Below are 27,721 nucleotides of genomic sequence, written 5' to 3'. Positions count from 1 at the left end.
CGGTATCCGGATTTATTCGGATGCGGGCTCGGACGGTTTCGTTTGAAACACACCCGACGGCTTGCACTCCTCTGTCGGGTGGTCCGAGTACAGGAGCCTGCGTAAGACCTCGCGCGAGCTAACCCTCGGCGAGTGGGATCCACCACGGGATGGATCTCTCCGTGCGCAGCTCACTCCCAACGACCAAGTGCTGGTGCCAACTCCCACGCATTCAGGCGTAGCACTACGTATGCGAAGTCTTTGAGTTAGTTTTTGCTAATTTGGTTTCAACGCGAACACGTTTGATTGATAATTTGACCGGTATCGCCTGCGGTTATTGAGTCACGGCGTATCCTGAAGCAATTGGGAACAGAATGCCCCGTCGCACATACTACCAAGCAACAAGCTACATCACGTTGGCCATCAATAGCCGTTCGTTCTACATGACTACAGTAGCGATTGGGGCCGCTCATTTATGGGGGACGCGCTTCTTGTCGTCCAGGTTGCATCTGTAGATCGTCATCGTCGGCTTTTGAGAATTCGTCCCAGTGTGTGCCACGCTTCTCGACGACTGGGACGACGGGCTCCATGCCAACATGCGTCACGGCCGCAAGACTTGCTCCGCTTGTGACTGCTTCGCCAACACGTCAGTTTAGTTCGTTCAGATGTAATACGAAGGACCAATGCTCTTGTTGGCCATTATCAGGCGGCCCGCGACAGAGAGTACGCCTTTGTATACGTGGCCCTTTTTCCGCCGTTTGACGCCTTTCCGACAGAGTTAATCGCCTGAACATCAAAATACGCGAATCCATTTCGCCGGATATCCCTCGAATACGATGTGACCACGCGCGTTGGTCCATCTTGATTGATACGCTGCTTGCGCCCTCGTAGGTTATCCATTCGCTACCGACGCCCCTTCACGACGGCACTAGACGCAAGTACCCACTGCGTTGTACCGGTACGAATGTGTCCACGGAAAGGTCTGCAAGATGGCATTTAGGGTGAGCTTGGGGGTGAGTTTCCACGCGGGTCACGCCATGCGCGTGATTGGTTTAAAATATACGAAATACGGTGCTTGGCGACCAATCCAAATTTTGTATTCAACAGCATTATAGCCAATGGCATGCGTGCTCGAATTCCCCTACACTGGGTCGCTTGTAATTGGCGCAAAGTCGGGATTTTCTGAGCATGGAGGTCAACTTCAGCCTCGGCTTCAAGAGCCCGTGCTTCTTCACGATGCTCAACCTCGCCGGGTACCAGATCCCTCTCCTCGAGCGCAGCGTCGTCGAGTGGTGCGAGCGCATCGTCGCCGTGCTCAACAAGGAGCGCTCCGAGGGCACGCTGGACGCCATTGTGCATGCGCAGCTCGACTCGACGAGGCGCCCGCTCTTCGCCGTCAAGATGGTCTCGAGCTTTACCAACGATGGCACGTCGTCGCCGCGCATCATGCTCGGGTCGGAGCAAGGCGCCGCGGTCACGCTCACGCACGAGATCGCCGTCGCCCTCGTCGACGCCATGATGAGCGCCGAAGCGCCGATTAGCGCGAAAGACCTCGCGACGACCAAGCGCCACATTGCAGAGCTTCAGAAGCGCATTGCCAAGGCCGCACCCAACGACAAGGTGTACGCGATGATTGCAGAGCGTAAGTACAGCGAGACCCGAGCGAAACTACATCCGTCAACATGATGCGTCGTCTTGCTTCCCACTCGATGGCATCCCGACAGCTTTGCCGATTATCTACACGTTGATGCGTACCTGGTCACGGTCAACCGCACACTCTGATGTGCATCCTTCCGCAGACAAGACTGACACATGCAACCCCATACATGTAAGCATCCATGCTTGCATGTACCAGTCCCTTCCAGTCGCTGACGCCGTTCGCGATGACCGGTCCTGGGTACCTGGTAACTATACCCCTGGGCCGGTCCATCAGAACCAGTTCAGTTGGCATGCATTCCTCGTTATACGCGTATATATATAGTGTCTCTGTGTCTACCATGGCTCTAAATAGACGCCATTTGGCTTGAACTGTGTGCTACGATGTGGGGCTTTGCATCGGCGACGCCCGTCGACATCGTCGCCGAGGGCTTCCTTTCCTACTCGACTCCGCAGTACGACCTGCTTGTACCTTGTGCTGCATTTCACAGGTGCGCTAGGCGTCCAACGCCGACGGCGCGCTGGTGTGTACTGGATGGTGCGCGCCATACGCTCACCAAGTACGAGAGTGCCAAGCGGTCTCGATTGCGTGGCGGGTCCATCGAGATCATTGACGCGCGTATCGTTGAGGCTTCTGAGAGTGCCACGTCATTCACTTTGCACTTGAAGACACCATACCACGGTAGGACGGTGCTTACATTCACCGCCGACTCTATGGAGGACCGCGCCCGCTGGGTCGACGCGCTCACCCGCAGTTCGCATGGGCTTGCGTCCGGCATCTCCAAGCGCATGGCCCACCGCGGTGTCTTGAACGGGCAGTATGTGCTCGTGCGGGAGCTTGGCCGCGGCGCGTCCGGTATCGTGTACCTTTACACGTGGCACGGCAAGCCCTGCGCCGTGAAGCGGCTTGCAGCGTCGCACAAGCGGGGGCAGCCGCCGGGCACGTTGCCCGACGACGCGCGGCGCGAGATTGCAATTTTGCGCAAAGTGAGCAACCTTCCGCACGTCGTGTCCCTCTACGACGTCATCCACGACAGCGCCAATGACTGCGTGTACTTGGTCATGGAATTCCTTGGCGGCGGCCCGATCGCGTCGTACGACAAAACCACGCAGCGCTTCCACACCAAACACATCATGGGCGAAGGCGACTTGAAGCGGCTCTTGCGCTGTGCGTCCGTCGGACTCAAGTACCTCCACGCCAATCACCTCGTGCACCGCGACATCAAGCCCGACAATCTCCTCTTGACGGACGACGGCCGCGAGTGCAAGCTGGCGGACCTTGGTGTCGCACACTTCTTTCCACCACCCACGTCGGTGCAAGGCGACGTATCGACGGAGGGCGACGACGATGACAAGGCCGCGGCGGGGTCTGCACCCGGCATGCTCATCAACACCAAAGGTTCGTCAAGCGATGTTGGCCTCCTTTTGAAAAGCAAATGGACTAGGGACGTACGAGTTCATGTCGCCCGAAGCTCTCTCGGGCGAAGAGTATTGCGGCTACGCGGCCGACATTTGGGCCCTCGGCGTCACCTTGTATGCGCTCGCCGTGGGGCAACTTCCATTCCAAGCACCGAGCATCCTTGCGCTCTTTGATGTGATTGCGACTGCACCGTTGACGTTTCCCGTGCGTGCATCGCTGTACATTGCGTGGTGATAAAGGGGTCGAGCGTAGACAGCCAACGCCATGTCGCCATCGCTCACCGACTTGATCACGCGCATGTTGGCGAAAGACGTCGCGCAGCGCATGACCTTGGACGACGTCCTTCTGCACCCGTGGCTCTCGACCGGCGCGACAAAGCAGTACCTCCACCAATCCACCGTGGCCCTCGGCGAGGTCCGCTGCGATCCTCCGTCGTATACTCTACTTCATGCACTAGGTGAGCATCGATGCTGCCGACATGTATGGCGCGGTCTCCCCGCTGCAGCTCAAATTCAATCAACTTCGGGAGAGCGCGACTGCATCCGAGGACCTCGCCCTATGGAGCGTTCTATCGCCAGCGACATCCTCTGCGAAAGCCCATTCTACGAGCCCGTACACGCCGAGCCCCATTGACATTGCCAACGTGCCGTTGCCGCCGCGGCTTCGCGTTGATATTGCGTGGCTGGCGCAGCAGGTGCACTTTGCATGGTGTACGACCAAGACGCTCGAGGGGTGGCGCGCAGGGCCCGAACGAAACGAAGACGAGAAGATCCACCCGCTCCTCGTGCCATACCAGCACCTCGACGACGCTGCGAGAACTCGGAATTTGGCGTCGGTCACGGCCTCGGTGCAGTGCATATTGGCCCTCGGGTAGGATATGGCACTGTTCGATACGTTGCGCTCATATGGAGTCTTAAAGCTATGCGTTGCGAGCACAAAAGACATCGGCGCCAGCGCGCTTGTTTCCGCTATCGCTCGAGCGCATCTCGCTCTCTGGCGACTTGGTCATTCTCGGTGACCTCCTCGCAGAGAACGACCACGAGGTGTGGGCCCACGAGTACATGGCGCTCGGGTGGAAGGTCGCTCTCGCCAACACATTCTCTTGATGAAACTCATCTCGTATGATTGTCTAGTATGGCGCGACGTATGACCCAGAGCGCAAGACGCACCCGTCGCTTGTGCCCTTTCCTGAGCTGCCGGCTAGTCAGCGCGAGGCGACTCGCAACGCGGCGCTCGTTGTCATCAAGAGCCTCGTCGCGCTTCAGTACTCGATCCAGCACAACCACGCCAAGTACAACCACGAGTCGTCCAATCAGCACGTCGAGCACGTGCGCTAAGGCAAGGACGCCTTGTATCAATAATCTACGAAAACGCACCGAGTAACCCTAGCCCGTTTCTGGAATCCGATCCCAGATTTGCAGTGTTCGCAGTGTTTGGATGATGTCTCTTATGTGTTAAATAGAAGAGGGGTTTAGATTAGCCCCGATTTCAGGCCAATGCCCATGCGGATGCCTTGCGACAGCTTTCGGTTGTTGTTTTCAACGGCCTCAGCGTACGAGATATTGGTGTCGATCGTAATGCTGGGCTTCACCTCGGACTTGGCGTTCGCGAGCAGCTGGAGCACAGCGGGAAACGACGGCCGCTCGGCCGGGTCGGGGTGCCAGCACGATTTCATGAGCGAGTGCAGTACTTCGGGAATGTGCACGCAGAGTGGCGGGCGCAAGTTCTTGTGCACCACCATGTACGGCAAGTTGATCGGGTCCTGGTCCAGATACGGTTTCTTGAAGCAAAAGAGCTCCCTAACCACTCGCGCATAAGATCGCTTTCTCTTGCAGAACGGTCGCACCACAAGACAATGCCGTACGAGTAGACGTCGATCTTTTCCGAGTACACCTCGCCGCGGTAGACCTCGGGCGCGACCCAGCGCGGGGTGCCACACACCGTATTGGCAATCGCGTCCTTCTCGAGCGACCGTGAGAGCCCAAAGTCCGAAAGTTTGCAGCGGAAGAGCTCGGTAATGAGCAAGTTTTCGGCCTACGCAGTGCATATCATCATCGTGTACAGAGTTGATTCATACCTTGATGTCGCGATGCAAGATGATGGGTTCGAGCGAGTGCAAGTAGCCGCATGCGTTCGCGCAGTCGGCAGCAATGTCGAGCACGAGGCCCCACGTGGCGCGGACCTTCTTGGACTCGACGAGCTTGAGCAGGTCGAGCACCTACACGACTGGCAGGTCGATACTAGTATATGCTTGCCGCGACGTACCGAGCCTTCGCAGAGCTCGGTAATCAAACAGTAGTTGGGGTACTCTTGGACAGCGCCGAGAAAGTGCACAATGTTGGGATGCACGAGCAGCGACAAGATGTCGACTTCCTGTTCAAAGTCGTCGAGGTCGCTCGCCTTGTCGCCGTCTTCGCGGAGGTAGATTTTCTTGACGGCGACGCGCTTGCCCTTGACGTACGCCTCGTACACGACGCCAAAGTTGCCCGCACCCAGCGTTGACTTGACGTCAATCTCGTGAAAGGGCACGCTGAGACCGAAGAAGACTTCGCTGAGGTTGCGCGACTCGGTGATGACGTCGTCGCCCTTCTTTTTAACGCGGACGCGCGCCGAGTTGGCGAGTGTGCCGGCCTTGCTCGCGTGCACAAACTTGTGCGTGTCGACCGAGATGCCCTGTGGCTCTTGCAGAATCGACGCGCCGCAGCCCATCGCTCGAGAATGGCTTATATGTTTAGCCCACGCACTCTCGCGAAACGCTGGCGTTGAAAACGACCGAGAGACATTTCTACGAGCAACACCAATGCATGTGCCTTACAAGTATGTATAAAATGCCAGGTGAAGAGGAAGGAATTGAATTTGCCATGCAGATACGCACTTGTATACGTCGAGGCGTGGCGTTTGCAGTGCGCCACGAGCTCATCTACGGTCCAAACACAAACATGTGTTCCAGGACATGGACGGTCTGGTCGACTGCCGCGCCAAGACGACAAGCACTGGGATGTAAATCTCAAACTTGCTTTGCGCTCTGCTCAGTACCAAACTGTGCGTGCATCGAACACTGGAAAGCTACGTGCTTATGGTCGCTGACAAGATACAAGGGTACCCTTGCGAGGAAGTAGGTAGTGTTACCTCGAATCTCTTGTCCATACCCGGGATTCGTCCACCTTGCAACGCTGTCCAACCACGAAGGAGAGACTCGCGTCGCCAACCATGGCACCACGCCAACAGACAACTTGTGTGCGCGACTAGCAAGTGTGTAGCCCTTCACGCAGGACACGACGACCGATCCAGCGAGGGACCGACCAGCTCACACATCGATTCTTGGTCATCGCCTGTAGCGTTGCAGCATGTTTCTGTTTGACAGCAATATCAAGACTATACATATCCAATATTAATGACCTTGGCAATATGTACACGTTGTCGTGGACGTGATGTTGATGGCGGATCGCCGACGCGACGGCGTCATCGCAGCACTCGCGCGAATCTCGAAAATCGCCGCTGTAATTGAAACGCGTATCTTTTTGACCAATCAGAATCCATCATCGCGCAACGCCCGTTTGCATAGTGCAACGACCGACGTCATGGGAAGGTCGCCGCGACGCATGCCAAGCCCACCGCTGCTTGAGGAAGAGCAGCGCCTGCCATCGCCAACGCTGCTCAAGCGGCCGAGCGTCGAGACGCGCAGCCCGCAGCGACGCAAGTCCGTGCAGCGCTCGGCCGTGGACACGCCGCGCAGCCAGTGCGCGCTGGACCTCGCCGAAGTCTCGGCCGAGGTGTGGCTCATCACGACGCTGGCCGCCAAGCTCCTCTGGGCGCTGCGCGTCTCGTACAAGTGGATCGCGATGTTTGTGAAGCTCGTCACGTTCTCGTGCCTTCTTGCGCCCGCGTTTTTGCGCATCTTGTACTTTTGGCTCTTTGACGTGCGCGTCCACAAGAACATTCGGTACGGCTGCCAAGCCCGCAACCTCCTCGACATCTACATGGTACCCGAGCCCAAGGTACCGGTCACATCCATAGTACGTGCACGCGCTCAGTTGGCGTAGGCCAAGATGCCGGTCGTCGTCTTCTTATCAGGCGGCGCGTGGATCATCGGCTACAAGGCGTGGGGCGCGCTCATGGGCCGTGTGCTCTCGTCGTATGGCATCCTTGTCGTGACGCCCGACTACCGCAACTTCCCGCAGGGCATCGTGCCCGACATGATGGCCGACATCAACACGGCGATTGCGTACGTCTTTGAGAACATCCATCTCTTTGGCGGTGGTACGTGCATCTGCGGATGCTCCAGACGAGGTTATAGCGATCGTTGGTGCGTAGACCCGGATAACATTACGGTCGTGGGCCAGTCGGCGGGCGCGCATATTGGCGCGCTCGTGCTGCTCGAGAGCATCGAGCGCCCAGGCTCTGCAGCGTGGTCGCCGTCGCGCCTCCGCAACTTTATCGGGATTTCTGGTCCGTACAACATTAAGGAATCCATCGAGCGCTTCCACGAGCATGGCCTCGACCGCCGCGTCCTCGCACGCATCATGGCCAACGACATTGCGCACCACTCGCCCACCGACCGCGTCGACCGGTGCGCTGAAAGCCCTTTGCCCGTGCGTTGAAAGCGATGGCATGTCTAGGCTGCCGCCACAGGCCGCGGCGCAGCTGCCAGTCGTCCACCTCTTCCACGGAACGGCAGACACGACCGTGTGCTGGAAGTCGACCCGAAAGTTTGCCCACGTCCTCACCGAGGCCGGTGCGACCGTGCACGTCAAGTATTACGCCAACAAGACGCACACGGACCCTATCATTGAGGTGCCTGTCATCTCAGATGCAAGGAAACGACGCGGCGTAGGACCCGATCGAAGGCGACGACCCGCTTCTGAACGATGTCATCGGCATCATCCGCGACTCGAGCCCACCGTACTCGCCCAAGCTCTCGACCAACTTCCAGCCGCCGCAACGGCTGTGCCCCAGCTTTCTCGTGCGGTGCGCGCGCGGCGTCAATCCGTTCTAGCGCCCCGCGAAATGAGTGGTATGGAGAAACAGCCTAAGAAGCACACTGCGTGCATGCAACGACATTCTGGTTCCAACGCGACTGAGAATCGCAGACACGTCCACAGCACCATCTGGGCGACGACACGCTCTGGTGCACCTTCATCGAGGCAGCGTAGGTCATCGAGTAAGCGTCTCGGGCAATCGCAAGTGATTGGAATGGCTGCGTCATCGCAGGTCGCCGAGGTAGTCGTGGATAAGATCTTGGAGTTGAGTGTGCTGGCAGCTTGCCACGAGTCTGCCGGATACGACATTTCGTTGGCTATCCGGATTCCGCCAGCGGCTGTTTTTTTAAATTCGCGACAGCGCACGTGGGTTTGTATGGCTCTTGGCGCCTCAGGGAATAAAAAGACATGCGTATGCGGACGATTTTTATCCGGAGGCTTCAACCCACCAGTTCAAGCCGTTGGCAACATGCATGGCCCCCCACCCCCATTTTTTGGGACTTGTCTTCAACGTGCTCCGGCTGTCGAAGAAGGGGTCGTCTTCGTCGCCTTGCCTTCCTCTCTGATTTCTTTTGCTTGCCGAAGAATGAGGGAGGATGGAAGATGAGGAGGAAGAGGAAGAGGATGATGATGGCATGGTTCTCCTCCATCGCGTGTGTCGTTGCCGTTGTACACAGTACATCGTGTAGGGAGGAGCAGCACGCAATGCAATCGCGCTCCTTTCATCTCGCCCGGTACCCTTCGTCATGGGTTGAAGCGCGACACTCCTGGTGCGTGGGCCGCTTCAAAGACGCGACGGTCTCGTTGCTCGATCACCTGCTTGGGGCAATCGAGTCAGTTGCGAGCATACCGTAGGGTCGCGTGTGCTGGGTGTTTTCAATGGGTCCCTGTTCTTTCTTTTTTAGGGGGCCCTATCCTGACCGCGGGTGGCAAATTAACGCCTTACAAACGCGCTGTCATTTTTATCATGTTTGGCGCGCGCACGATCCCAGACTCGGGCGGAGTGGGACAGGTCGGAAGCCAGAAAGGGACGGGGGACATGGGCATTTAAAGGTGTCGGACGGGGACCGGCGTCACCGCGCCGAACCAGTAGCCAATCAGCGCGCGCCAAGCAGGATTGGGACCGCAAACCTGTGGTGCGCATGTTGGGCGGGCCGCAAATTCGAAGATTTTATGCATTTAATTAAAATAATACACTGGATTGGGTCGGTGCAATATTCAAAGAAGTGCGATGAGCGCGATGAGGAGCATGGAAGAGGACGACGTCTTGCTGGCGCCGCTCCATGAAGACGACGACCTGCAGGAAGACGAGGATGACGATATGCTCGGCGAAGATGACGACGACGACTTGATGCTGGACGATGACGATGGCGGCTGGAGCGTCGACCTCGACGACCTCGACGACGTCGGCAGCCCCACGAGCGTCGCGACGCCCGACGCGTATGGCTACGAAGAGCTGCTCTCGCGCGTCAACCTCTCGAGCGAGGAAGACGCGCCGTTCACGTTTCTGCTGCCAACGAGCTGCGACGACAGCATGGCGACGATCGACGAGAGCGCGCCGCCGAGCGAGTGCGGCAGCATTGGCGGCGACGAAACCGACTCGGACGACGTCGTGTGCTGGGGCGAGAACGAAGCGGATGAAAAAGAGTACCAAGACATTGACCACCGCGTGATTTGCGACAAGCAAAACCGGTTTTGGGCGCCGGCCGACGAGACCAGCGCCAGCAGTCCGAGCAGCGACGCCAAGCACATGACGTCGATGGTTGCGCCGCTGCCATCGACCAACGTGACCGAGTCAGGACGCATGGTCAACCGCATTCTGGCGTCGTGCCTCAAGAAGCGCAAGCTCCACGTGCCGTACAAGCACCAAGTGAAGCTCGTCAACTTTACACCGGTTGTCGCCAAGACGACGCCGACGCTGCTCTCGTCGACCAAGGCGATCATGGCGCCGGTCCGGACGCTGCCGTCAACGATTGCCGTCTCGTCGTCCTCTTCGTACAGTACAAGCAAAGCGCCGGACGAAGCGAGCAAGTCGGTCGAGACGGCGCCGTTGCCGCCGTTCATTGCGATGCCTGCTAACCACACACCGACGATGAGCAAGGCACGGGACAAGGATCACGTCATGCAGCCGAACGAAGACCGCAAGAAGATTGAGACCTCGACGCCGAAGAAGCTGCCGACACTGCCCGTGCTCGGTGTCACTGCGCCGCATTTGACCAAGAAGGTCGCCCAAGAGAAACGCAAGCACGCGATGATGGCGACCGGCCTCACGCTGGCGTCGTTTAAGGTGACGCCAATGCCGCTGACGCCGTCGGCCGACGACTCGGACGTTGACATGATGGCAATCGACCAAGAACTTCTGGACCTTTGCAAGTCGATCACGGACACGACGTCGCGCATCTTGCGGCCAAAAGTCGACTTTTGCCGCTGCCGGACCTCGGCTGCATGCCTCAGGACCTGCGCGACCTCAAGCTCAAGATTGAGGCAACCGAAGTCAAAGTCGAGGGCACCAAGCATCGGCACCGCAAGGGCGGGCCGTGTCCGCGATGCCAAGTGCAGAACCAGCTCCGGGCGGCCAAGCGAGGTGCGTTCTCTCTACCAATCTACCAGGTTCGATAGGCTCAATGTGCTCATCATAGCGCTGCTCTGTCGCATGAAACGCTACAAGTAATCGCACCTCTAATCTTATGGACACGAACAAATTTTCTAATTACTTGATAATCTTGGCGTCGACGAGCTTGAGGCGCGCGCACCGCCGCTTGAGCTTGGACTCGGTCCACTGCTCGTTGTTGATCTTGATGTCGCGGGCCATCGCAGCGTAGTTGTCCCCAAACTTGGCGAGGAGCGGGCGCAAGTACGCGATCTCCATCTCCGACATGTGGTTCTCGGCCTTCTTGTAGTTGCGCTCGTCGTTGAGGTTGAGAATGTCCGAGTCGGGCACGTCGAAGAGCTCTTCCGGGTCAATGAGGTCTTCAGTGCACGACCGGATCTGCGCGATCGCGTTCGGGTCGCGGTTGAGGCCAATCTTTTCGTAGTTTTGCTTCGTCGTGAGCTTGTGGTCCCACACCTTCTTGATCTCGCCGTCGCCGACGAACTTGGTCTTGTACTTGCGGATCGGCTTGGACTTGCGAGAGACCTTGACCTTGCCTTTGCCAGGACGATTCCGCGCGTGCACCATCGTTTCTACTTGTGGCAACTCGGTGCAAAGCACGAAAGCCGATTGGCCCTGATCCAACCAAACTCAACCGGATGCGCATCCGGATAACGGACTATCCGGAGAACGGGTTGACACGCATCACGTGGCGGCGCCTCCATCTTGGCCACGCGGGCGTGCAAGGGAATGGTATAAGAAGCTCCTAAAAAGCCATAAGATAAGAGCCATCGATGCGGTTGAAAGTGCTTGCGATCGACTAGAGTATGCAGCAAAAGCTGGAGGTTCTGGCCGATGATTGCGAGAGAGAGCTACCTTGTTGTCCAGGTGCTGAAGACAACCTGCGAAGAAGGGATCGCACGTGCGTTTAGTATGGTCTTGGGTTCCGAAGGATCTTGAGGGCCGAGCTTGCGTCGTCCGATGGATGAGCTCCACGACGGGTCCTGTACGTCGCTCCAGACAGTGGTGTGCCATCATTTGGACATCATTTTAGGTCGTGCAAGCAGCATTCATTCGTGTTACCCAGTGCCATGAAATAAGACGACAAAGATATCTCCAGGGCAAAGCATTGGCTACGAGAACCTAGTCCTCATCGAGCATGATTTGCGGGAACGGCTCAAAGTACGCGGCCTCGAGCTCCATTTGAACCCAGTCCCACTTCTTACCCTTGGCCTTGGCGGTCGAGAAGAGCGCGTCCATCTCGGGGCCACTCAGGCTGCTCGATGGCTCGTTCAGCGATCGCAGCGGCTTGGTGAGGCCGTGCGAGAGGTCCTTCCGGATCTGGTTGACGGTTGCCATGACCGATCGGATCGGAAGCGCAACGCCTTCAGGCAGCAAGTAGTTGTGGCCGTCGACCTTGAGCGCGACGCAGAGAAGCCCCGTCTTGTCCATGAGGAACCACACGCTGCGTTTGGCCGAGAGGAGCATCACTACAGCAGACGACCATGAGTCCACTTTGCCACAGTCGTTAGAAATAGCGTGTACGGATCGCGAGGTAGCTGTCGACCGCGGGGGGCAGGAGTGTGCACTTGCCGCCGAGCATCATCGATCCATCGCCCGTCAAGAGCTGCTCGGAGAAGATACCGTGCACTTGGTTGTCCTTGTTGAGATACTTGAAGGGGAGACCCATCGGATTGCGGCCCGAGCAATTGACCTTGATACCCGACTTGAGCTGCTTCCACGCAATCAAACTGCAGCCCGCGACTTGGCGTGGGGGCATGCGGAGGCGAATCGAGTCAATGGATCCGGAGCTCGGCTCCCAGAGCGGCAAGGTCGACACATCGATCGGGAACGATCGGTCGCGCATGAAGTGCAGCAGCGAGAGACCAAACGGAAGGCCGTTAAAGCTTGGCGCCACGTCCACATTGTCGTCGTCGTCGTCGTCGTTGGTTGTCGTCGTCGTCTTAGCAAAGAGGATCGTGAGGCTCTTCTGGTCGACCTTGAGTGAGTGGATCTCGCTCGCTGCGTCACGTGCGATGGGTGCTAGCGTGCGCACCAAGTCGTCCAAAGGCACGCCCTTGACCCACTTGCTCTCTTCGTCGAGCGTGAGCGTGGCGTGGACCGGTTCCTGGTTGGTTCTCGGCAATCCTTTCTTGTTTGCTTTCGCGCCCGGTTGGGGCAAGGTCCCCGCCACGAGGCTGTCCGTATAGTTGAGCAGTAAGACGAGACGGAGCATCGGCACGGGCGTGTGCTCGTGCTTCCAGTCGGGGCAAAAGCCCTTGTTGCAGAACTTCTCGAGCGCCATGACCGAGCGCAACACCGAGGGTTGCAAGGCGCGCGAGTGGGCAAAGTCTTGGCGCTTGGCGAGGCGCACAAAGCGGAGGCACACGTCGCCCATGAGCACACACATTGTCTGGAAGCGGCGCGTCGCAATCGCGTGCTTGCGCAGCAAATGCATCACCGCGCCCTTCGACTTGAGCTTCAAGCACCGCGTGACAAGGCGCCACATGGCCAGCGGCTCGCTCCACAGCGGCTGGTCGTCGCTCTCGTCCATCTGCAGCGAGAGTTTGCCCTACATCGTACACCCATCGTACCTATGTCACATACAAGCATCGAGCAGTCTACCTCGAGCGCATGCTTCATCTCAGCCATGTACTTGCCAGCGCTCGTAATGTGGAAGCGGGACGGCGCCACGTGCAAATCGGGCGACGCGAGGATGCTCGCGAGGATGATCACGTCGACGAGACCGTGCTGCATGCCGAGGTCGTAGGCGCTGAGGCCAAACATGAGGAGGCGGCAGAGACGCACGTCGAGCGGAAAATTCGTGCAAAAGACGCCAAACGGCGTGATCGCGTTCGTGGTTGTTTCGTTGGCTTCCGTGACGGCTGCCATCTCGTGCAGCACCTTGTAGGCGCCGGTGATGTTGTTGAGGTTCGGGACGCTCATTGCGTTTTTGAGGAGGTTCGTCGGCGTGTCAATGTGGGCGAGCTGCGCCTTGAGCTGGAGCACAATCTTGTCGAGCGGCTTCCGGAGCAGCTCGGGCGTCGTGTACGCGGCCATGCACTCGTTCATAAACGACTTGGTAAACAAGTGGTACGCCGTACCCGGGCGAATGCGACCCGCGCGGCCTACGCGCAAAGATAGCTTTAGGATTTTTAAAAAAACACGAGGAAAACCGACCCGAGCGCTGCTTGACCGACGCCTGCGAGCACCACGAACGGACAAGGACTTCCATGTGGCCCGTCGTCGGCATCATGATTTGCTTTCCATGCCAGAGTTGATAATGTGCGTCACATCCGGGATCGTCACACTGCTCTCGGCAATGTTGGTCGAGAGGATGATCTTGACCTTGCCCTCGACCGGCTACACAAAGCAAACGGCTCAGATCGCTTGTAGAGTCTGTGTGCACGTACGGCAAAGGCCTTTTCTTGGTCCTCAATGTCGAGCTCGCTGTGCAGCACGAATAGCTGAATGTCGCGCATCTTCTCGAGCTGCTCATGGACATACTGAATGTCCGAGATGCCCGGGAGAAAGATGAGGATGCACGACGGGTCGACGACGGTCTTGGTGATGTGCAGCGCGAGGGCGACGCAGAGATCGAGCTGCATCGACACGACTTGCGTAATCTTTTTGCCCATGATTTCGGGATCCAAGTCGGATTTCTTCCAGCCCGCAAGCTGCGTCGTGAGCTTCTTGGCCAGCGCGGTGATCTCGGCGACGCCAGAAATGTGCTTATGGACCTCGTCCATGTAGATCGCCGTCACGTCATAGAGCGCCGAGCCGACAAACAGCGGCTTCTTCCACGCGAGCGGCGAGGGGAGGCCGTCCTTAAAGTATTTGAAAAAGATAGCCGCATCCATGGTGGCCGACATGATAATGAGCTTGAGGTTGGGCCAGAGGTGCCAGTTGGTCTTGATCATGAGCAAGAGCAGGTCCATGTCCATGCTGCGCTCGTGGGCTTCGTCGAGCACGAGGTGCGTCACCTGCGCGATCGACTCGGGCGAGTGGATAATGCGCTCGAGCATGTAGCCCGTGGTGGCGTACGTGATGCGCGTCGCCTTCGAGTCGCGCTGGAACTGCCCGACACGGTACCCGATCGTGTTGCCGACCTCTTCGCCCCGCATCTTGGCGACGGTCGACGCCAGCGTGATCGCAGCCACGCGTCGGGGCTGCGTGATGTACATGTTGACGGTCGGGTCTTCATCCAGGATAAACTGCGGCACCGACGTACTCTTGCCGCAGCCCGTCTCGCCTTGGATGATCGTGAGCGGGTTTTTGCCCACATTGTTCAAAAGCTCGTCCTTGTGCGCAAAGACCGGCAGCGTGAAAATGAGCTTCTCAATATGCACCGGCTCACGCGGCGGCAACGGCTCGCGCGGCGGCATCGGCAGTGGCGGCGGGTTCAACTGCATCTGCTCGAGCTGCGTCGTCAGCGATGCTGTCGATGGTGGTGCAGAGGTTGTGGTCGTCTTGGGGCGGCGAAGGCGCTTGGCGAGCACCGACGGTAGCAGCGCACCTTTTGGCGCGAGCAGCGGCAGCGGCGGCGGCTGATACTCTTCGAAGAGCGGGGCCAGCATCCAGTAGGACCACGAACAGAGCTGGAGCGAGGTGACGTCGTCGCCGAAAAAGTGACGCGCGACCGCGTTGACGTGGTTCTTCGAGTACACTTGGGGCGTCACCAGCGACAGGATGGTCGAGAAGACACCGGCCGAGAAGAAGGCGTGCTCGTTGAGGCGCGGCGACAACCCAAGGATCTTGAGGTGATGGAGCTGCCAGTCGATCCAGTAGCGGTAGACGACCGAGGCCTCCATCTCGGCCGCGTTCGCCACGCCCACGAGCGGCACAATCGTCGCGTGCTTTTGCATCGTCTTGCACACGGCGGCCGTCAGCAGCAGCGGCAGCACGTACGTGTGGAGGCGCTCGCTCAGCGTTGGCACAAGCAGCGAGATCGCGTTGGCAACCACTTGGAGCTCAAAGTGGGTCTTGGCGCCCTTCCACGCCTGGAGCCGCGCCTGGAGCGCCGGGTGTTTTTCCAACAGAAACACGACGTTGCGCTGAAACGCCGTCGCCCGCGTCTCTTTCCCGGTGGCCAAGAGCCGGTGGATCGGGATCGGAGCTTTGCCGTCGCTGCTCAGCGGCGTCACGCTGCGCGAGCTGCCGTTGGCCAGAAACTCGATAACCGGCTGCGTTTGCCCGAGGGTGTGGTAGATGAGGCAGTTGGCGTCCATCGCGATCGGATGCGACTCGAGGGCGTCGAGGCGCGCGCTCAGGTAGCGCTCTTGGCAGTAGAGCACGTCCAGAGCAAAGTTCGGGTACATTTGCTTGTCGAGGAGCTTGATGGCCTTCTTCCACTCGGCGGGCGGAAGGCACGAGAGCCGCGTCGCAGCCGGGTACCGCGACAGGAGCTGGTCTTCTGCGCCGTAAAAGCTGTAGACGGCATAGACGTAGCTAAGCGCGGATGCGTTGCCTTTGAGGAAGAGCTGGAACGACGGGTCGTCGAGCCAGTTGGTCTCGCCAAATTGGCTCGCAAGCCACTCGACGCTCGCCTGCACGCCGAGGAACCCGTTCACGCGGCGCAGCGACGGCAGGTTGACAAGCGTCGCGAAATCAAAATGGCGCTCGAGGTAGGGAGTAAAGTCGTTGCCGCAGGCGAGCGCAACCTCAATGAGCTTGGTGGGCGCAACGCCGAGGCAGTCGGCCACCTTGGTTGCGCGGTAGACAAAGGCGGTCACGGTCTCGTCGTCCCTACATGCAGCATTATTACGGTGTTGGAATCCCATGCGAGAGAAGGAGTACCCAAAGGTGACATTCGGAAAAGGAATGTACGAGACGTTTTGCATGAGGAGGTAGTCCGAGTCTTGCGAGAGCACGGCAAACGCGAGGCCGTCACGCACCATCTTGCCGAGGGCCTCGTCGGCTTCGACGCTCGTCGTAATGAGCGAGCAGCCCGCATGTTGAATGCACCGCACCTAAGACACCATCGCATGAGCTCTCCTGCAATGACCACAGAATGGAGGGCGCTACCACAGTGGCACGGGCAAGGGGAAAGACCGCGTGGGTCTCGACAGCGATCTTGGCCGCAGCCGAGCTCTCGTCGACGCGGATCGTCGTCGGGTCCACGACCGCGGAGCTCTCGAGGACCTCGGTGGGCGACGCAAAGATACCGTCACGAACGATCGCGCTCTTCTCGGCGCGCTCGTCCGCCCGCTTCTCGTGGGTCACGTCCTTGATCGTGTTCAAGCACCCGGGCGGGTCGCGTACAAACTTGAGGCGGATCTTGGCGCGGAAGAACTTCTTCATCCAGTCCTGGACCCAGACGTACAGCGCACGCTGGTCGCCTATCCCGAGTTGCACCTCGTTAGCACCGCCATAGACCAAGCATGCTCGTCGTACCGCCGAGAAGCACCCAGCTCGCATCAAAGGGCGCAAACTGCTTGGAGACTTGCTCGCAGGCGTAGTGCAGGAACGAGTCGAGGTCGACGGCCAGCGTCTGCCCGCTCAGGTCCACGTCGGCGTCGCCGCAGTCGGCTTGGTTGGCGTGGCAGTACGACGTCAGGCCTCGGATCCCCATGCTGCGTCCGAATTGGATTGTCAATGGCCTCCAAAAGAACGAATTGGACCAATGGGCGTGCAGAACCTCTAGCAACCTATATCCAACGGTATTGAAACGAAGAGGTTTTCACTGCCCACGGGCACCTTCGTGGAAAGTGATCGTCGCTTCGCTTCGTCGCTGTCAAGCGAGAACCAGCACCGTGTTAGCTGAGTGAAGGTGCTTATCAAGCCAGAATATATAGCAGTACGCTTCCCTTGATGTAAAATATCAAGCTCTCTTATTTCCTTGGACGCGAGGGCTTCAACGCTCCTTTTCTGCGACGTGGAGCTGCACGAGGAGGTGCTTTTGCGGTCAAGTACGACGACCTCTGCAAGCTATTGTACGATGCGCAAACGGCTCGTTGCGCGCAATTCCAAGGGCAGAAACCCAATCATCTACATCTGGCAGATCCACGCAGTTCCTTGGATCGTTTACGATTCCAACTGCAGAACCAGAAAGTTGTGAGGCAAGAAACTGCTCGAGTGTGCTTCGGCCGTGTGACTATCCAGGTACCGGTAGCACTCCTGACATGAACGCGGAGTGTTGAGGTCAAGGCTTATTGCCTTGGTTATGGTCAACCTCCGGCGATCGATAGATGATAGATAGATAGATAGATAGTAGATAGTAGATAGTAGATAGAAAAACTGGATCTTAGATTTATGAAGCAATTATTGTTGTGGGTTTACCGGTCGTATCGTTGGTTGGGGTACGAGGATGACGGCGCCTTGTCATACGTGCCGCGCTGCGCGTGCATGTTGCGCAGACCGGCCTTGAGTGCGTCCATGTTGGGCGCCCGCGGGCCAAAGCCCGAGCCGATGGCACCACCTTGCGGCGGCGCCGCGTCAGTCTGGTACGAGGCCCCGCCTTGGTAGTCACGGCCGCCCTGGTAGCCGCCACGACCACCGCCTTGGTAGCCACCGCGACCGCCGCCTTGGTAGCCGCCGCGACCGCCGCCTTGGTAGCCACCACGGCCACCACCACCTTGGTAGTTGCTGCCACCCTGGTAGCCACCGCGACCACCGCCTTGGTAGCCACCGCGACCACCCTGGTAGCCACCACGACCACCCTGGTAGCCACCACGCCCGCCCGACGGCGCTTGATGCCGAAAGCCCGACGTCGGCGGTTGGCCCTGCTGGTCGTTGTTGCCGTTAGGGACGTAGAGAAAGTTGTTGTGGGTCGGGGTCCCCCACCCCTGCTGTCCTTGCGTCGGCTGGAAGCGGTTGTGGTTGCCGCCGCGCTGGTTGTTGCGGACGCTAATGGCCGTTCGGGCGGCGCCGGCCATGTCGACAATCGAAATGTTGGCATTGCCAAAGAAGGGCGGGCGGACTTCGCGGTCTTCCGCCGACAAGAGCACGGGCTCGTCTTCGACCGCGCCGGGCAGCAAGACCGAGAGGTGACGGTTCTTGGGCGGCGAGATGAACTCAAAGCTGAGGCACTTGTTGTTGCGGATGTCGAGCAGTTCGATCTTGGCCTTCTCAGGGCTCGGCACGATGCAGCCTTCGGGAAAGTAGCTCGGCTCGTGGTACGCCATGCTCCCCGCCATCTGGAACGTCGTCGGCACGAGCGCGACGGGCGAATTCGTCGGCGTCGGCAGCGGCTGGTCGGCGCTCGAATGGAAGAAAATGAGCTCCTTCCCAAAGCGCTCGTTGCGCTTCTTCTCCGCGTCCGTGAGCTTGGCGTTCGCCGGCGCCATCGCATCCAAGAGGCGCTTCTCGTCAATGAACGGAAGCAGCGCGATCCAGAGCCACGGCGCGGCCTTCCCGTTCGGGTCGAGCGGGATCTCTTCCGGGTAAAAGTCCAGAATCGGCGACTCCGGGTCCGTCATGAGCCATTGGTACGGCTTGGGAATCGCGTGCTTCGAGTCGGCGGGGAAGACGCCCATGAGCTGCTCAAATGGGCAGAACGGCTGCCCGAGATCAAACTTGATCTCGTATCGGTCAATGTTCTTGAGATCCGACGCAAACGGCGCGTAGTGGAACGGGTAAAACCACGTCCACGACACACAACCCGCATAGTAGTAGCGCATGACCCAGCACAGGCCTTCAATGTACGCCTGGAAGACGCGCTCGCGGCCGCCACCTAGTATCATCAATACATCGCTGGCCACAGGACCATACACACGTACCAATCTCAATGTCGTTGGCTTTGAGCTTGTCCTCGTAGTAACGGGTCTTCCAGCCCGGCTCGCCGAGACGCACGGTATCCTTGATCTCTTCGCGGTACTTTTCGAGCTGCGCTTGCTCCATGTGCTTGATGCGCTCCTTGAGCGCCTGCTTGGGCTCGAGCTGCTTGTACACCTCGTTCGACGGCGTGGCCACGCCGCGGCCGTCCTTGTGGCGCTTGACAGAGACCGCGTCGCCGCGGGCCGCCTCGGCAGCGACTTGGTCGCGCTTCTTGTACATCTCTCGGCGCGCTTGGAACTCGGCGTTGCGGCGCTCCTTCTCGATGCGGCGCTGGAAGATGGTTTCTTCGACCGTGCCGACCTCGGCGAGCAGCACGTCGGCGCGCGAGAGGTCGATTTCGCCGCCGGGGTTGGTGATGTACCCGCCGAGCGACGGAAGCAGCTTGGCGTACACGAGCAGGAGGTAGTCGACGGCGCCGTCGCGGATGTCCATGCACGGCAAGTGCGGCAGGAAATCGTTGCCGACAAAGAAGCAAAGAAACACAAAGTCGTCAATGATGCGCTCAAAGTCGTACGGAAAGGGCAGGGTGGCCGCGACCGGCTACACATGGCAGGATGAGCCAGAGGATCGCTATGGAAGGAGGAGGGGTGTACCTCGAACTCGATGCGGAGGTATTCGCGCAGCGTGCTAATGTGAAGGAACTGGAACGGCTTCAAGTGGGACGCGAGCATGGCCGCGTCGTGCTCGCCGTAATCGCCGGCCTTGCGCTTCCCCTTTAACGGGTCGTTGCCCGTGAGACGCGCCTTGGCCTCGATGGCCTCGTACTTGGCCTTGCCGAAGAGCACTTCTTCGCGAAGGACCGAGAAATGCGCCTCGTGGGTCGCGAGCCCAAGCATGATGAGATCGGCGTCGAGACCGTGCAGCACGTGGCGCAGGTTCGGGTCGTAGTCGGGCTGGCAGCGCTGGTCGCGGATGTACATGATGAGCTTGTGCTCGCCCTCACCCGGGACGCCGGCGTCGGAAAAGAGCACCTAGTCGGATGCGTGAGAAATCGCGGGATGCATCGATGCATATCGTAGATCGTACCTTGAGGCTCTTCCAGCCAGGACTCGAGTTGATGCGGTCGCGGACGTAGAAGCGCATGAACTTGGCGAGCTTGGCCATAAACTTGGTACCGGGCGTAATGACGTTCGAATCCCACGGCGTCTGCTTGGCCGGCACCTTGTGGCCGATGAGCGCCATGTACTCGCGGGCTTCAGCGTCGACTTCCTCGCGCTGGCGCGCTTCTTGCGCGGACCGGAAACGACGCGAGCGCTGCTGGTTCATCTTGGCACGCGGTGCAACACCATCGATGGCCATGTAGAGGAGGCGGCGCGGGCGCACGCAGGCCACGAGGCGGTCGACGTAGTCCATGAGGCGCATGAACATCTCTTCTTCGGTCTTGGGCTGCTCGCCCTCTTCCGGGTGCGCGCACGGGTGGATGATACCGTTCATGTCGATGTAGAGGTTGTCGAACTCGGTGCCATTGGGGTTCTCGGCCTCGATGTCGATGAGGCCGAAGCGGTCGCGGCCCTCGATCTTGGTCGGCGGGTCCTCGGTGGCGTAGACCACCGTCTTGGGGTACTTCATGCTGATCCAGCGGTAGAACGCGGGGACGCCCATGCTTCTTCCTCTCGCAAGCTCGCAGAATGAACCTCGCCCATGGTCGTGGTCGGAATATTAATATAGAAAGATTTAAATACATCTTGTCATTTGTATTATCATGCACCATTTGAGTTTAAAATGCATGGATTATGCCACGGAGCTTCAAATCGGACCCATTTTTAGCCAATCCACGCCCGAGCCGTTGTGGACCAACCAGTGGTGAGCTTTTCAGAATTCCAATGCTCTCTGAATTCGTATGTCATACTCCACGCTATATTGTGACGTGGCAGCACGAAAAAGCGAGTTCGTCGACCAGCGTGATGATGGGCAGTTGCATCATAATATCTCTACACCGATGAAAGGCTCTACCTACGACGATGTACATCTCACACGTGCATTAAACGTCGCCGGCCACGACCTCTTAAGGCGCATGGTTTCTTCCTTCGGCAGATCGCAACGGTGCCCGGAGACAGTCCACGAGACGCAGACAAGGGAGCGTTGTCAAGGCGGTCCAATGCTCCGTGTCCGCGCAGAGGTTATGACGGAATTTGATGCTAGTCTTCCATTATGTGGCTCGGGGCTTATTACTTTTAAAGCTAAGAGACGAGATGGAGCAACATCATCGTCAAATTATCAACTTGACAGCAGCATTTTTGAGTGTGGCAACTCTAGTACGGGGCGTACGACAATGCGTTGTAGGGCACAACGGTCACAAACTGGCGGGATCCTTGGTCGAGCGTCATCGTCGCATTGTGCGAGCCGTAGATCGTGAGCGCCAGGGGCGGGCCATAGTAGTTGGCGTACGTCAAGCCGAGGTACCACGCTGCCGCGTCGCTCCACGTCATGGCCGTGACGGTCGCGATACCGGCAAAGATCGTCTGCACTTGGGCCGTCAAGTTGGATGTCGAGTTGGCCGACGTGACGTTGAGGAGCGCGCCGACAAACGTCGACCCGATCGCAAACTTGACGTTGATATTGACATTGGCGATCGCGTTGACTTGGATCTTTTGCGTCGCAGTGTACGAGTACCGTGTGAGCATGCGCCCCGCCGCGACCGACGCCGTCGTCGACAGCAGCGGACACGCGTTGACCTCGTTGCACGCCATCACCTGCGCATACATGTACCACGCAGTGTGTGCGACGTTGGCCGTGCAGGTCGCGACCGCCGACGTGTACTCGATCGGCGTCTGCATCGCGCCGGTCGCCAGCGCCGTCGTAAAGTTGCCGGTCGTTTGATTCCCGACGCACGAGACGATCGACGCGCATGGCGTCGACATGGCGCACTGGGCTGCGAGGGACGCGCAGGCTTGGCACTTGGCTACACGATACAATAAGAACACGTGGCAGCACGACACGACACGTACTGCTGAGCGCCGAGGTCGGCAACATCACATTGTTGGTCTTGTACGGGAAACCAAACGCGGTGACGTTGAACGGCACGACTTTGTACAGCCAGCTCGCCGGCACGGACGATACCGTTGCGGTCCCACCATAGACTGTGATGGTCGGCAGCGGCGCAATGTAGTTGGTGTACGTGAGCGTGAGGGCCCACGACGTCGGGCCTGTGGCGACAGAAGAAGCGTTGACTTGGCCCATGCCACTAACCACCGCTTGTACAAATGCCGCGACCTCTGCAATTGGCGTTGCAAAGCTCACTGCGACATCGTTGTTCTGGGAGTTCCAAGACGTGAGGGTCAAAGTCACGCTAGAGGTCCTGTCCAAGTAGATCGTTTGGATCGCTGTCGTCGCCGTCGGTACAATCATGCGGTTGGCCAAGATGGACGCGATGGTCGCGGTGAGGCTCAGGTCGGCGGCGACGGGGCACGCGTTCCTCAGCAGACAGCTCATCGGAAAGGCAAAGTAAAACGCGTTCGCATTGAGTGGGTTGCCAAAGCAGATGGTCGCATTGGACGTCGCGTTCACAGACGACAGCGTCGGCGACGCTTGGAGAGCGTCAAGTGTCGACGCAATCAATGCGTTTGTGCGCCAGCAGCTCAGAATTTTGGCGCACTCTGCGTTGGCGGCGCAGATGCTAAATTGCGAAACGCAGAAACTGCATTTCTCTACACATGTCATGAGTCTCTCGTGTCCAAGATGACAAACGTACCGCTGAGCACGAGGGCCGAGTTGGTGACAGTCGTTGACGGCAACAACGACAACGTTTGGCTGCCGAGCCCGGCGCGCGTTACGGTACACGTATACAACGCCGTCGTGGCGTTTGGTAATGGCACCGGAATCGCAAGGTTCTTGAATGTCACTATTGTCTGCATGACGGAGCACGAGTTAACGCACGTAACCACGACAGCTGGGTCCAGAGAGACGGCCCAGGGCGACTGCCAAGAGACATTCCAAGCGCCGAGAACGGTAGATGTCTTCGTCACGATAAGCGAGGCGTTGAGCGTCGGGTACGAGATGGTCACGTTTCGCCCACTCTCTATCATGTTCACGGAAACGACGTGGACTTCGGGTGTCGTCGAGAGGACCACGTTCTTGGGCGACCCGTTGACCATAGTTGTGTTGAGTGTGCATTGGTAGTGGCTCATGCACGAGTAGTAGAGTGCAAAGGGCGTCATCGACTTGAGCGACGTGGTCGCAAACGGCGTTTGAGCTCCCAAGAGCACCGACGAAATCGACTTCGGCGACGAGGGCGAGACGTCGTAGAGCAGCGACGAGACGTTGACGTTGATGGCCGCCCGGAAGCTGGTCGACAGCGTTGCGCAGTCCGCATCCCAGCGACAGTTGGCTTGCAAGTACGCTTTGCACTGCTCGCAAACTAGGAAGAAGGTGAGTACGATACGATGCGAAGGCGCGTACCTGTGGTCATGACTTTCACCGGCGCACTTGGCATCGTCGCATTGACCATTGGCGTGTTGGTCGTTGGGCCCCCCGATGGAAACACGATGGAGCCATACATGGGCAGCGGCGACATGGTCATCGACGCCGGTGTCGCACCGTTGGCTTGGTACGGAAAACCAAACTTGACGGCACTGAGCGGCACGACCTGGTAGTTTTGCGACGGCGAATTTGCACTGATAACGGACGCCGTCACGGACGCCGCGGTGGCAAACGAGAGCGTTGGCAGGGGCCCGACGTAGTCGGCGTACACTATCCGAATGTACCACATCGTGTCGGCCTTTTGAAATGTCGCCATGTTGACGGTGCCCAATGCGCCAAAGACCGCTTGGAGCTGGCTCGAGAGCTGCGACGGCGACGAGTAGAGCGAAATATAGTCAATACGACCAAGGTGGGTGCCGAGGAGATGCACGTCGACGCTCACCAAGGCCGTGAGGGGGCCTGTGACGAGAATCATGTGCACACCGGGCGTCACCGAGATCACGAGACTCCGACCGGCCAAGATCTGGCTCAACGTCGCGTTCATCGGACACATGTTGGCTGCCAGACAGCTCGACCTCACGAGGTACGTAGCCGCCCTCGCCAGTGGCACATTCGCAAGACACGACGAGACGTTGATACTCCACGTTGAATAGAGCCCAGCGGATGCGACGGAGAAGGACCCATTGCGCACTTGCTCCGTCGCGTTGTCTGCGTCCGCACAGGGCAGCACATTCCCGCACCCAAACCGGTTGTAGTTGCAATCGTAAATACGCTGCATACAGCGGGTGCACGTCGCTAGACAGAATATGAGTACCCTGGATCCGATCGTGCTACGTACGGCTCTCGACTATTCCCGGGCTCCAAGACACCGATTGGAACGAGAGGTTTGGTGTTCCTGTGTACGGCTTGGTCACGGATACGGAAGTTCCGTCCGAGACGACGGTTGGTAGCGACAGCGGCAGGATCGAGGACGGGAATATCAATCTCAAGTCGCACGCTCCCCACCACGGACAGGAGAGAGACGCTGTCGGCGGCATCGATACGTTCCACTGCGACGCCAGCGCGTAGGTGATATCGGCCGACGACATGGAGCTGCTCATGTTCAGTGTCACGTCGAGTGCTGGGTACGTCACCGAGAGGTTGAAGCTGGCCGACGTGTTGTAGATCGTCACGACGTGAATTTCGTCTCTGGGAAAGATTATGGGCGCGTCGAAAGCACCGGGAGGCACCTTGACCAGTGGGCACCAATCTCGCGCGAGGCACGAAAGGTACAGCCCCAAGACGGACGCTGCGCGCAACGGGGTCGACGCTGCTACGCTGCGCGAAAGGATAGCCGAGAGGTCGGCGCTACGGGTTTGGGCAAATGCGTCGCCGTCAAGTAGTTGGTTGATATCGCGCTGGAAGTCGGTCAGGAGTTGAAGACAACTCGGATCCGGACCGCAATTCGTCTGCAAGAATGCATTGCACTGGTCGCACACTACACCGGAGATGAGGCCTGTAGTAGAGTTTCTTGAGATCGTACTGGAGGTCATGTTGTTGGCCATGAACATCGTCGCGTTGGTCACCAGCGCCATTGTCATTTTCGCATTGGGCACCGTCGCATTGACCATTGACGTGTTGGTCGTTTGGCCCCCCGATGGAAACACGATAGAGCCGTACATGGGCAGCGGCGTCGGCGACGTAGTCATCGGGGCTGGTGTCGGTGCCGCACCGTTGGCTTGGTATGGAAACCCGAACTTGACGGCACTGAGCGGCACGACCTCGTAGTATTGCGACGGGTGCTGTGTATTGACAAGAGACGCTGACAATAACCCCGACGTGGCAATCGTGATCGTCGGCAGCGGTCCGGTGTAGTTGTAGTACGATATCTGGATGTACCACATCGTGTTGGTTTCTTGAGAGGTCCAGAGATCGACGGTGCCAAAAGAGACATCGACGGTGCCAAAAGATTTGAACATTGCTTGGAGCTGGTCCGCGAGCACGGACGACGACGAGCCCAGGAGGCGGAATTCGAGGCTCACTGTTGCCAGAAAATAGTTGCCTCCAGAGACGAAATATTTCTCATCTCCCGAGACGAGAATCTTCTGGTAGCCGGGCGTCACTGCGGTCACGAGACTCCGATCGGCCAAAATCTGACTCAACGTCGCTCCCACCGGACACTTGTTGGTCGCATAGCAGCTCGACGCAGCGAGGTATGGGGCCGCCGCCGCCAGTGACACATTTGTCAGACATGACGAGACGTTCAAACTACGCGTAGCGTAGAGCCCGGCGGTCGTGGGGGAGAAGGGCCCGTTGCGCATTTGCTGCGTCGCTTTGCCATTCTCCACACACCACTGCACAGCGTGGCAACCGAACGGGCTGAGGTTGCAGGCTGCAATGTGCTGTTGGCAGCGGTTGCACGCCGCTAGACACAAGGTGAGACCTCTGGCATCAATCGCTGGATCAACGTACGGCTCTGGACAATCTCAACGCTCGAGTCCTGCACCGTGGTATTGGCAGGGATGAGCTGGATTACTGGGGACGCCGTCTGCTGGTACGTATAATTGGCTTGGTTTGAGGCGATGTCTGGTAGCGACAGCGGCAGGATCGAGTGCGGAAAGTACATGTCAAGTAGCACGGTACCGTATTCAAGCAGTCGAAATACGCAGTCGGCCTCATCGATGCGTTCCACTGCGACGCCAGCGCATAGCATAGTCGAATGAAATGGCGGTGCTGTCGATATACATGGTCACGTTGAGAGCCGGGTACGTCAGCGTCAGGTTGAACTTGGCTGATGTGTTGTAGATCATCACCATGTGCATTTCTTCGCTCGCATCAAGGATGGGCACGACCGGCGCACCGGGTGGCATCTTGACCAGCGGGCACCGATACAACGAGAGGCACGAGTGGTAGAGCCCAAAGACAGACACTGCACGCGCCGGTGTTCCCGCCGGCACGCTGCGCGCGATGATGTCCGAGACATCGACAGAGCTACCGTTGCCGGCGTTGATGAGGTTGAGGACCGTTTGGTTTATGTTGCGCTGGAAGTTGGTCATGAGCTGTTGACAGCTCGGATCCGGACCGCAGTACTTGTGCAAGAACGCACGGCACTGGTCGCACACTACACACAACATAAGTCTTCTGGTTGAAACACTCGATAACGTACTCGTTGACATGTTGTTGGGCATGAAGATGTCCATGGACGGTGGCCTGATTGCTGACGCTTGGAAGAACTTGAGGTCGTACGGTACAACCTCCATCGCGACCGACGCGTTCGGCGAAGAGACGCGGACGTAGTCGTAGTTGTGGTAGACTTGGATCGTCGGCAGCGGACCCACAAAGTTTTCGACGTGAGCTCGAGCGTCCAGAGGTTCGACATGGACGACGTGTACGAGTACGCCGAGATGGACGAGGAAAAGTTGCTCAGAAACCAAAGCTGCGACTCGAGCGACGTGTATCCATAGCCATAGGCACCGACGTTGTAGAGAGCACCCACCGTCATGCCCTTGACCGAAAACTATATCGGATGGATTAGCCATCATCCTTGAATGAAGAGACAACGTACCCAGAGCGTCACGCTCTCGTACGTCTGCATCTGGATCATCTGCGTCGCGTAGTTGGACTGCAGCGAGACCATGCGGGTCGAGCTCACATCCTCCGTGATCGGGCACGACGTGTTCATGTAGCAGCGCAGTGCCGACGTGAACTGCTGCCAGCCCACGTACGAGACGCCCAGCTTGTCATAGCACGACGAAATGGTGGACGTGAGGTTTGCAGTGTAGCCCATGGGGTACGAGGCACTGAGCAAAATGGACGGGTTGTCGAAGATCGCCGACGAGTTGGCCATGCACGTAAACGCCATTGAGCAATCAGAGCTGTGGCGACAGGCCTCCATCTTGTCCGAACACGCTTGGCACGCCGCTA

General features: G+C 58.5%; 8 protein-coding genes across 8 annotated transcripts; 3 read left to right on the top strand and 5 right to left on the bottom strand.

The window, feature by feature from the left end:
* Positions 1 to 1,167: 1,167 nt before the first annotated feature.
* On the top strand, positions 1,168 to 4,441 carry SPRG_13993 (CAMKK protein kinase; the record flags this gene model as incomplete). Its single annotated transcript, XM_012353412.1, has 9 exons — positions 1,168 to 1,621; positions 1,991 to 2,090; positions 2,136 to 2,213; positions 2,322 to 3,034; positions 3,081 to 3,259; positions 3,308 to 3,469; positions 3,513 to 3,925; positions 3,975 to 4,134; positions 4,189 to 4,441. 9 exons carry the CDS (start codon positions 1,168 to 1,170, stop codon positions 4,390 to 4,392), a joined length of 2,463 nt encoding a protein of 820 aa, XP_012208802.1. The 3' UTR covers positions 4,393 to 4,441.
* Positions 4,442 to 4,526: 85 nt separating this feature from the next.
* SPRG_13992 (TKL protein kinase) lies at positions 4,527 to 5,797 on the bottom strand (the record flags this gene model as incomplete). The annotated part of the gene is made up of 4 exons (XM_012353411.1): positions 5,321 to 5,797; positions 5,133 to 5,273; positions 4,902 to 5,089; positions 4,527 to 4,854 (listed from the first exon to the last, which is right to left on the bottom strand). The coding sequence occupies exons 1-4, from the start codon at positions 5,762 to 5,764 to the stop codon at positions 4,527 to 4,529; spliced, it is 1,101 nt and encodes a 366-aa protein (XP_012208801.1). The 5' UTR covers positions 5,765 to 5,797.
* Positions 5,798 to 6,624: 827 nt separating this feature from the next.
* Positions 6,625 to 8,115, top strand: SPRG_13991 (hypothetical protein). The gene is made up of 5 exons (XM_012353410.1): positions 6,625 to 7,053; positions 7,099 to 7,315; positions 7,370 to 7,625; positions 7,675 to 7,849; positions 7,890 to 8,115. The coding sequence occupies exons 1-5, from the start codon at positions 6,637 to 6,639 to the stop codon at positions 8,049 to 8,051; spliced, it is 1,227 nt and encodes a 408-aa protein (XP_012208800.1). The 5' UTR covers positions 6,625 to 6,636; the 3' UTR covers positions 8,052 to 8,115.
* Positions 8,116 to 9,236: 1,121 nt separating this feature from the next.
* Positions 9,237 to 10,790, top strand: SPRG_13990 (hypothetical protein). Its single transcript, XM_012353409.1, has 2 exons — positions 9,237 to 10,618; positions 10,674 to 10,790. Exons 1-2 carry the CDS (start codon positions 9,266 to 9,268, stop codon positions 10,689 to 10,691), a joined length of 1,371 nt encoding a protein of 456 aa, XP_012208799.1. The 5' UTR covers positions 9,237 to 9,265; the 3' UTR covers positions 10,692 to 10,790.
* On the bottom strand, positions 10,707 to 11,235 carry SPRG_13989 (hypothetical protein). Its single transcript, XM_012353408.1, has one exon. It carries the CDS (start codon positions 11,210 to 11,212, stop codon positions 10,745 to 10,747), a length of 468 nt encoding a protein of 155 aa, XP_012208798.1. The 5' UTR covers positions 11,213 to 11,235; the 3' UTR covers positions 10,707 to 10,744.
* Positions 11,236 to 11,767: 532 nt separating this feature from the next.
* On the bottom strand, positions 11,768 to 17,203 carry SPRG_13988 (hypothetical protein; the record flags this gene model as incomplete). The annotated part of the gene is made up of 9 exons (XM_012353407.1): positions 17,018 to 17,203; positions 16,649 to 16,962; positions 16,421 to 16,593; positions 14,038 to 16,369; positions 13,919 to 13,987; positions 13,805 to 13,886; positions 13,250 to 13,752; positions 12,170 to 13,178; positions 11,768 to 12,114 (listed from the first exon to the last, which is right to left on the bottom strand). The coding sequence occupies exons 1-9, from the start codon at positions 17,193 to 17,195 to the stop codon at positions 11,768 to 11,770; spliced, it is 5,007 nt and encodes a 1,668-aa protein (XP_012208797.1). The 5' UTR covers positions 17,196 to 17,203.
* A 652-nt stretch (positions 17,204 to 17,855) lies between these two features.
* SPRG_13987 (hypothetical protein) lies at positions 17,856 to 21,001 on the bottom strand (the record flags this gene model as incomplete). Its single annotated transcript, XM_012353406.1, has 5 exons — positions 17,856 to 18,122; positions 18,240 to 19,295; positions 19,342 to 19,939; positions 19,993 to 20,370; positions 20,426 to 21,001. 5 exons carry the CDS (start codon positions 20,999 to 21,001, stop codon positions 17,899 to 17,901), a joined length of 2,832 nt encoding a protein of 943 aa, XP_012208796.1. The 3' UTR covers positions 17,856 to 17,898.
* Positions 21,002 to 21,639: 638 nt separating this feature from the next.
* Positions 21,640 to 27,644, bottom strand: SPRG_13986 (hypothetical protein; the record flags this gene model as incomplete). Its single annotated transcript, XM_012353405.1, has 11 exons — positions 21,640 to 22,301; positions 22,348 to 23,046; positions 23,091 to 23,756; positions 23,798 to 24,613; positions 24,831 to 25,130; positions 25,341 to 26,222; positions 26,270 to 26,471; positions 26,551 to 26,918; positions 26,964 to 27,051; positions 27,132 to 27,314; positions 27,363 to 27,644. 11 exons carry the CDS (start codon positions 27,642 to 27,644, stop codon positions 21,652 to 21,654), a joined length of 5,136 nt encoding a protein of 1,711 aa, XP_012208795.1. The 3' UTR covers positions 21,640 to 21,651.
* Between the last annotated feature and the right edge of the window lie 77 nt (positions 27,645 to 27,721).

This window comes from Saprolegnia parasitica, assembly GCF_000151545.1.
Source record: "Saprolegnia parasitica CBS 223.65 unplaced genomic scaffold supercont2.123, whole genome shotgun sequence".
In the NCBI taxonomy this organism is placed as follows: Eukaryota; Oomycota; class Saprolegniomycetes; order Saprolegniales; family Saprolegniaceae; genus Saprolegnia; species Saprolegnia parasitica.
Note: the sequence above shows the minus strand (reverse complement) of the source record. Positions and strands in the feature narration are given on the sequence as shown.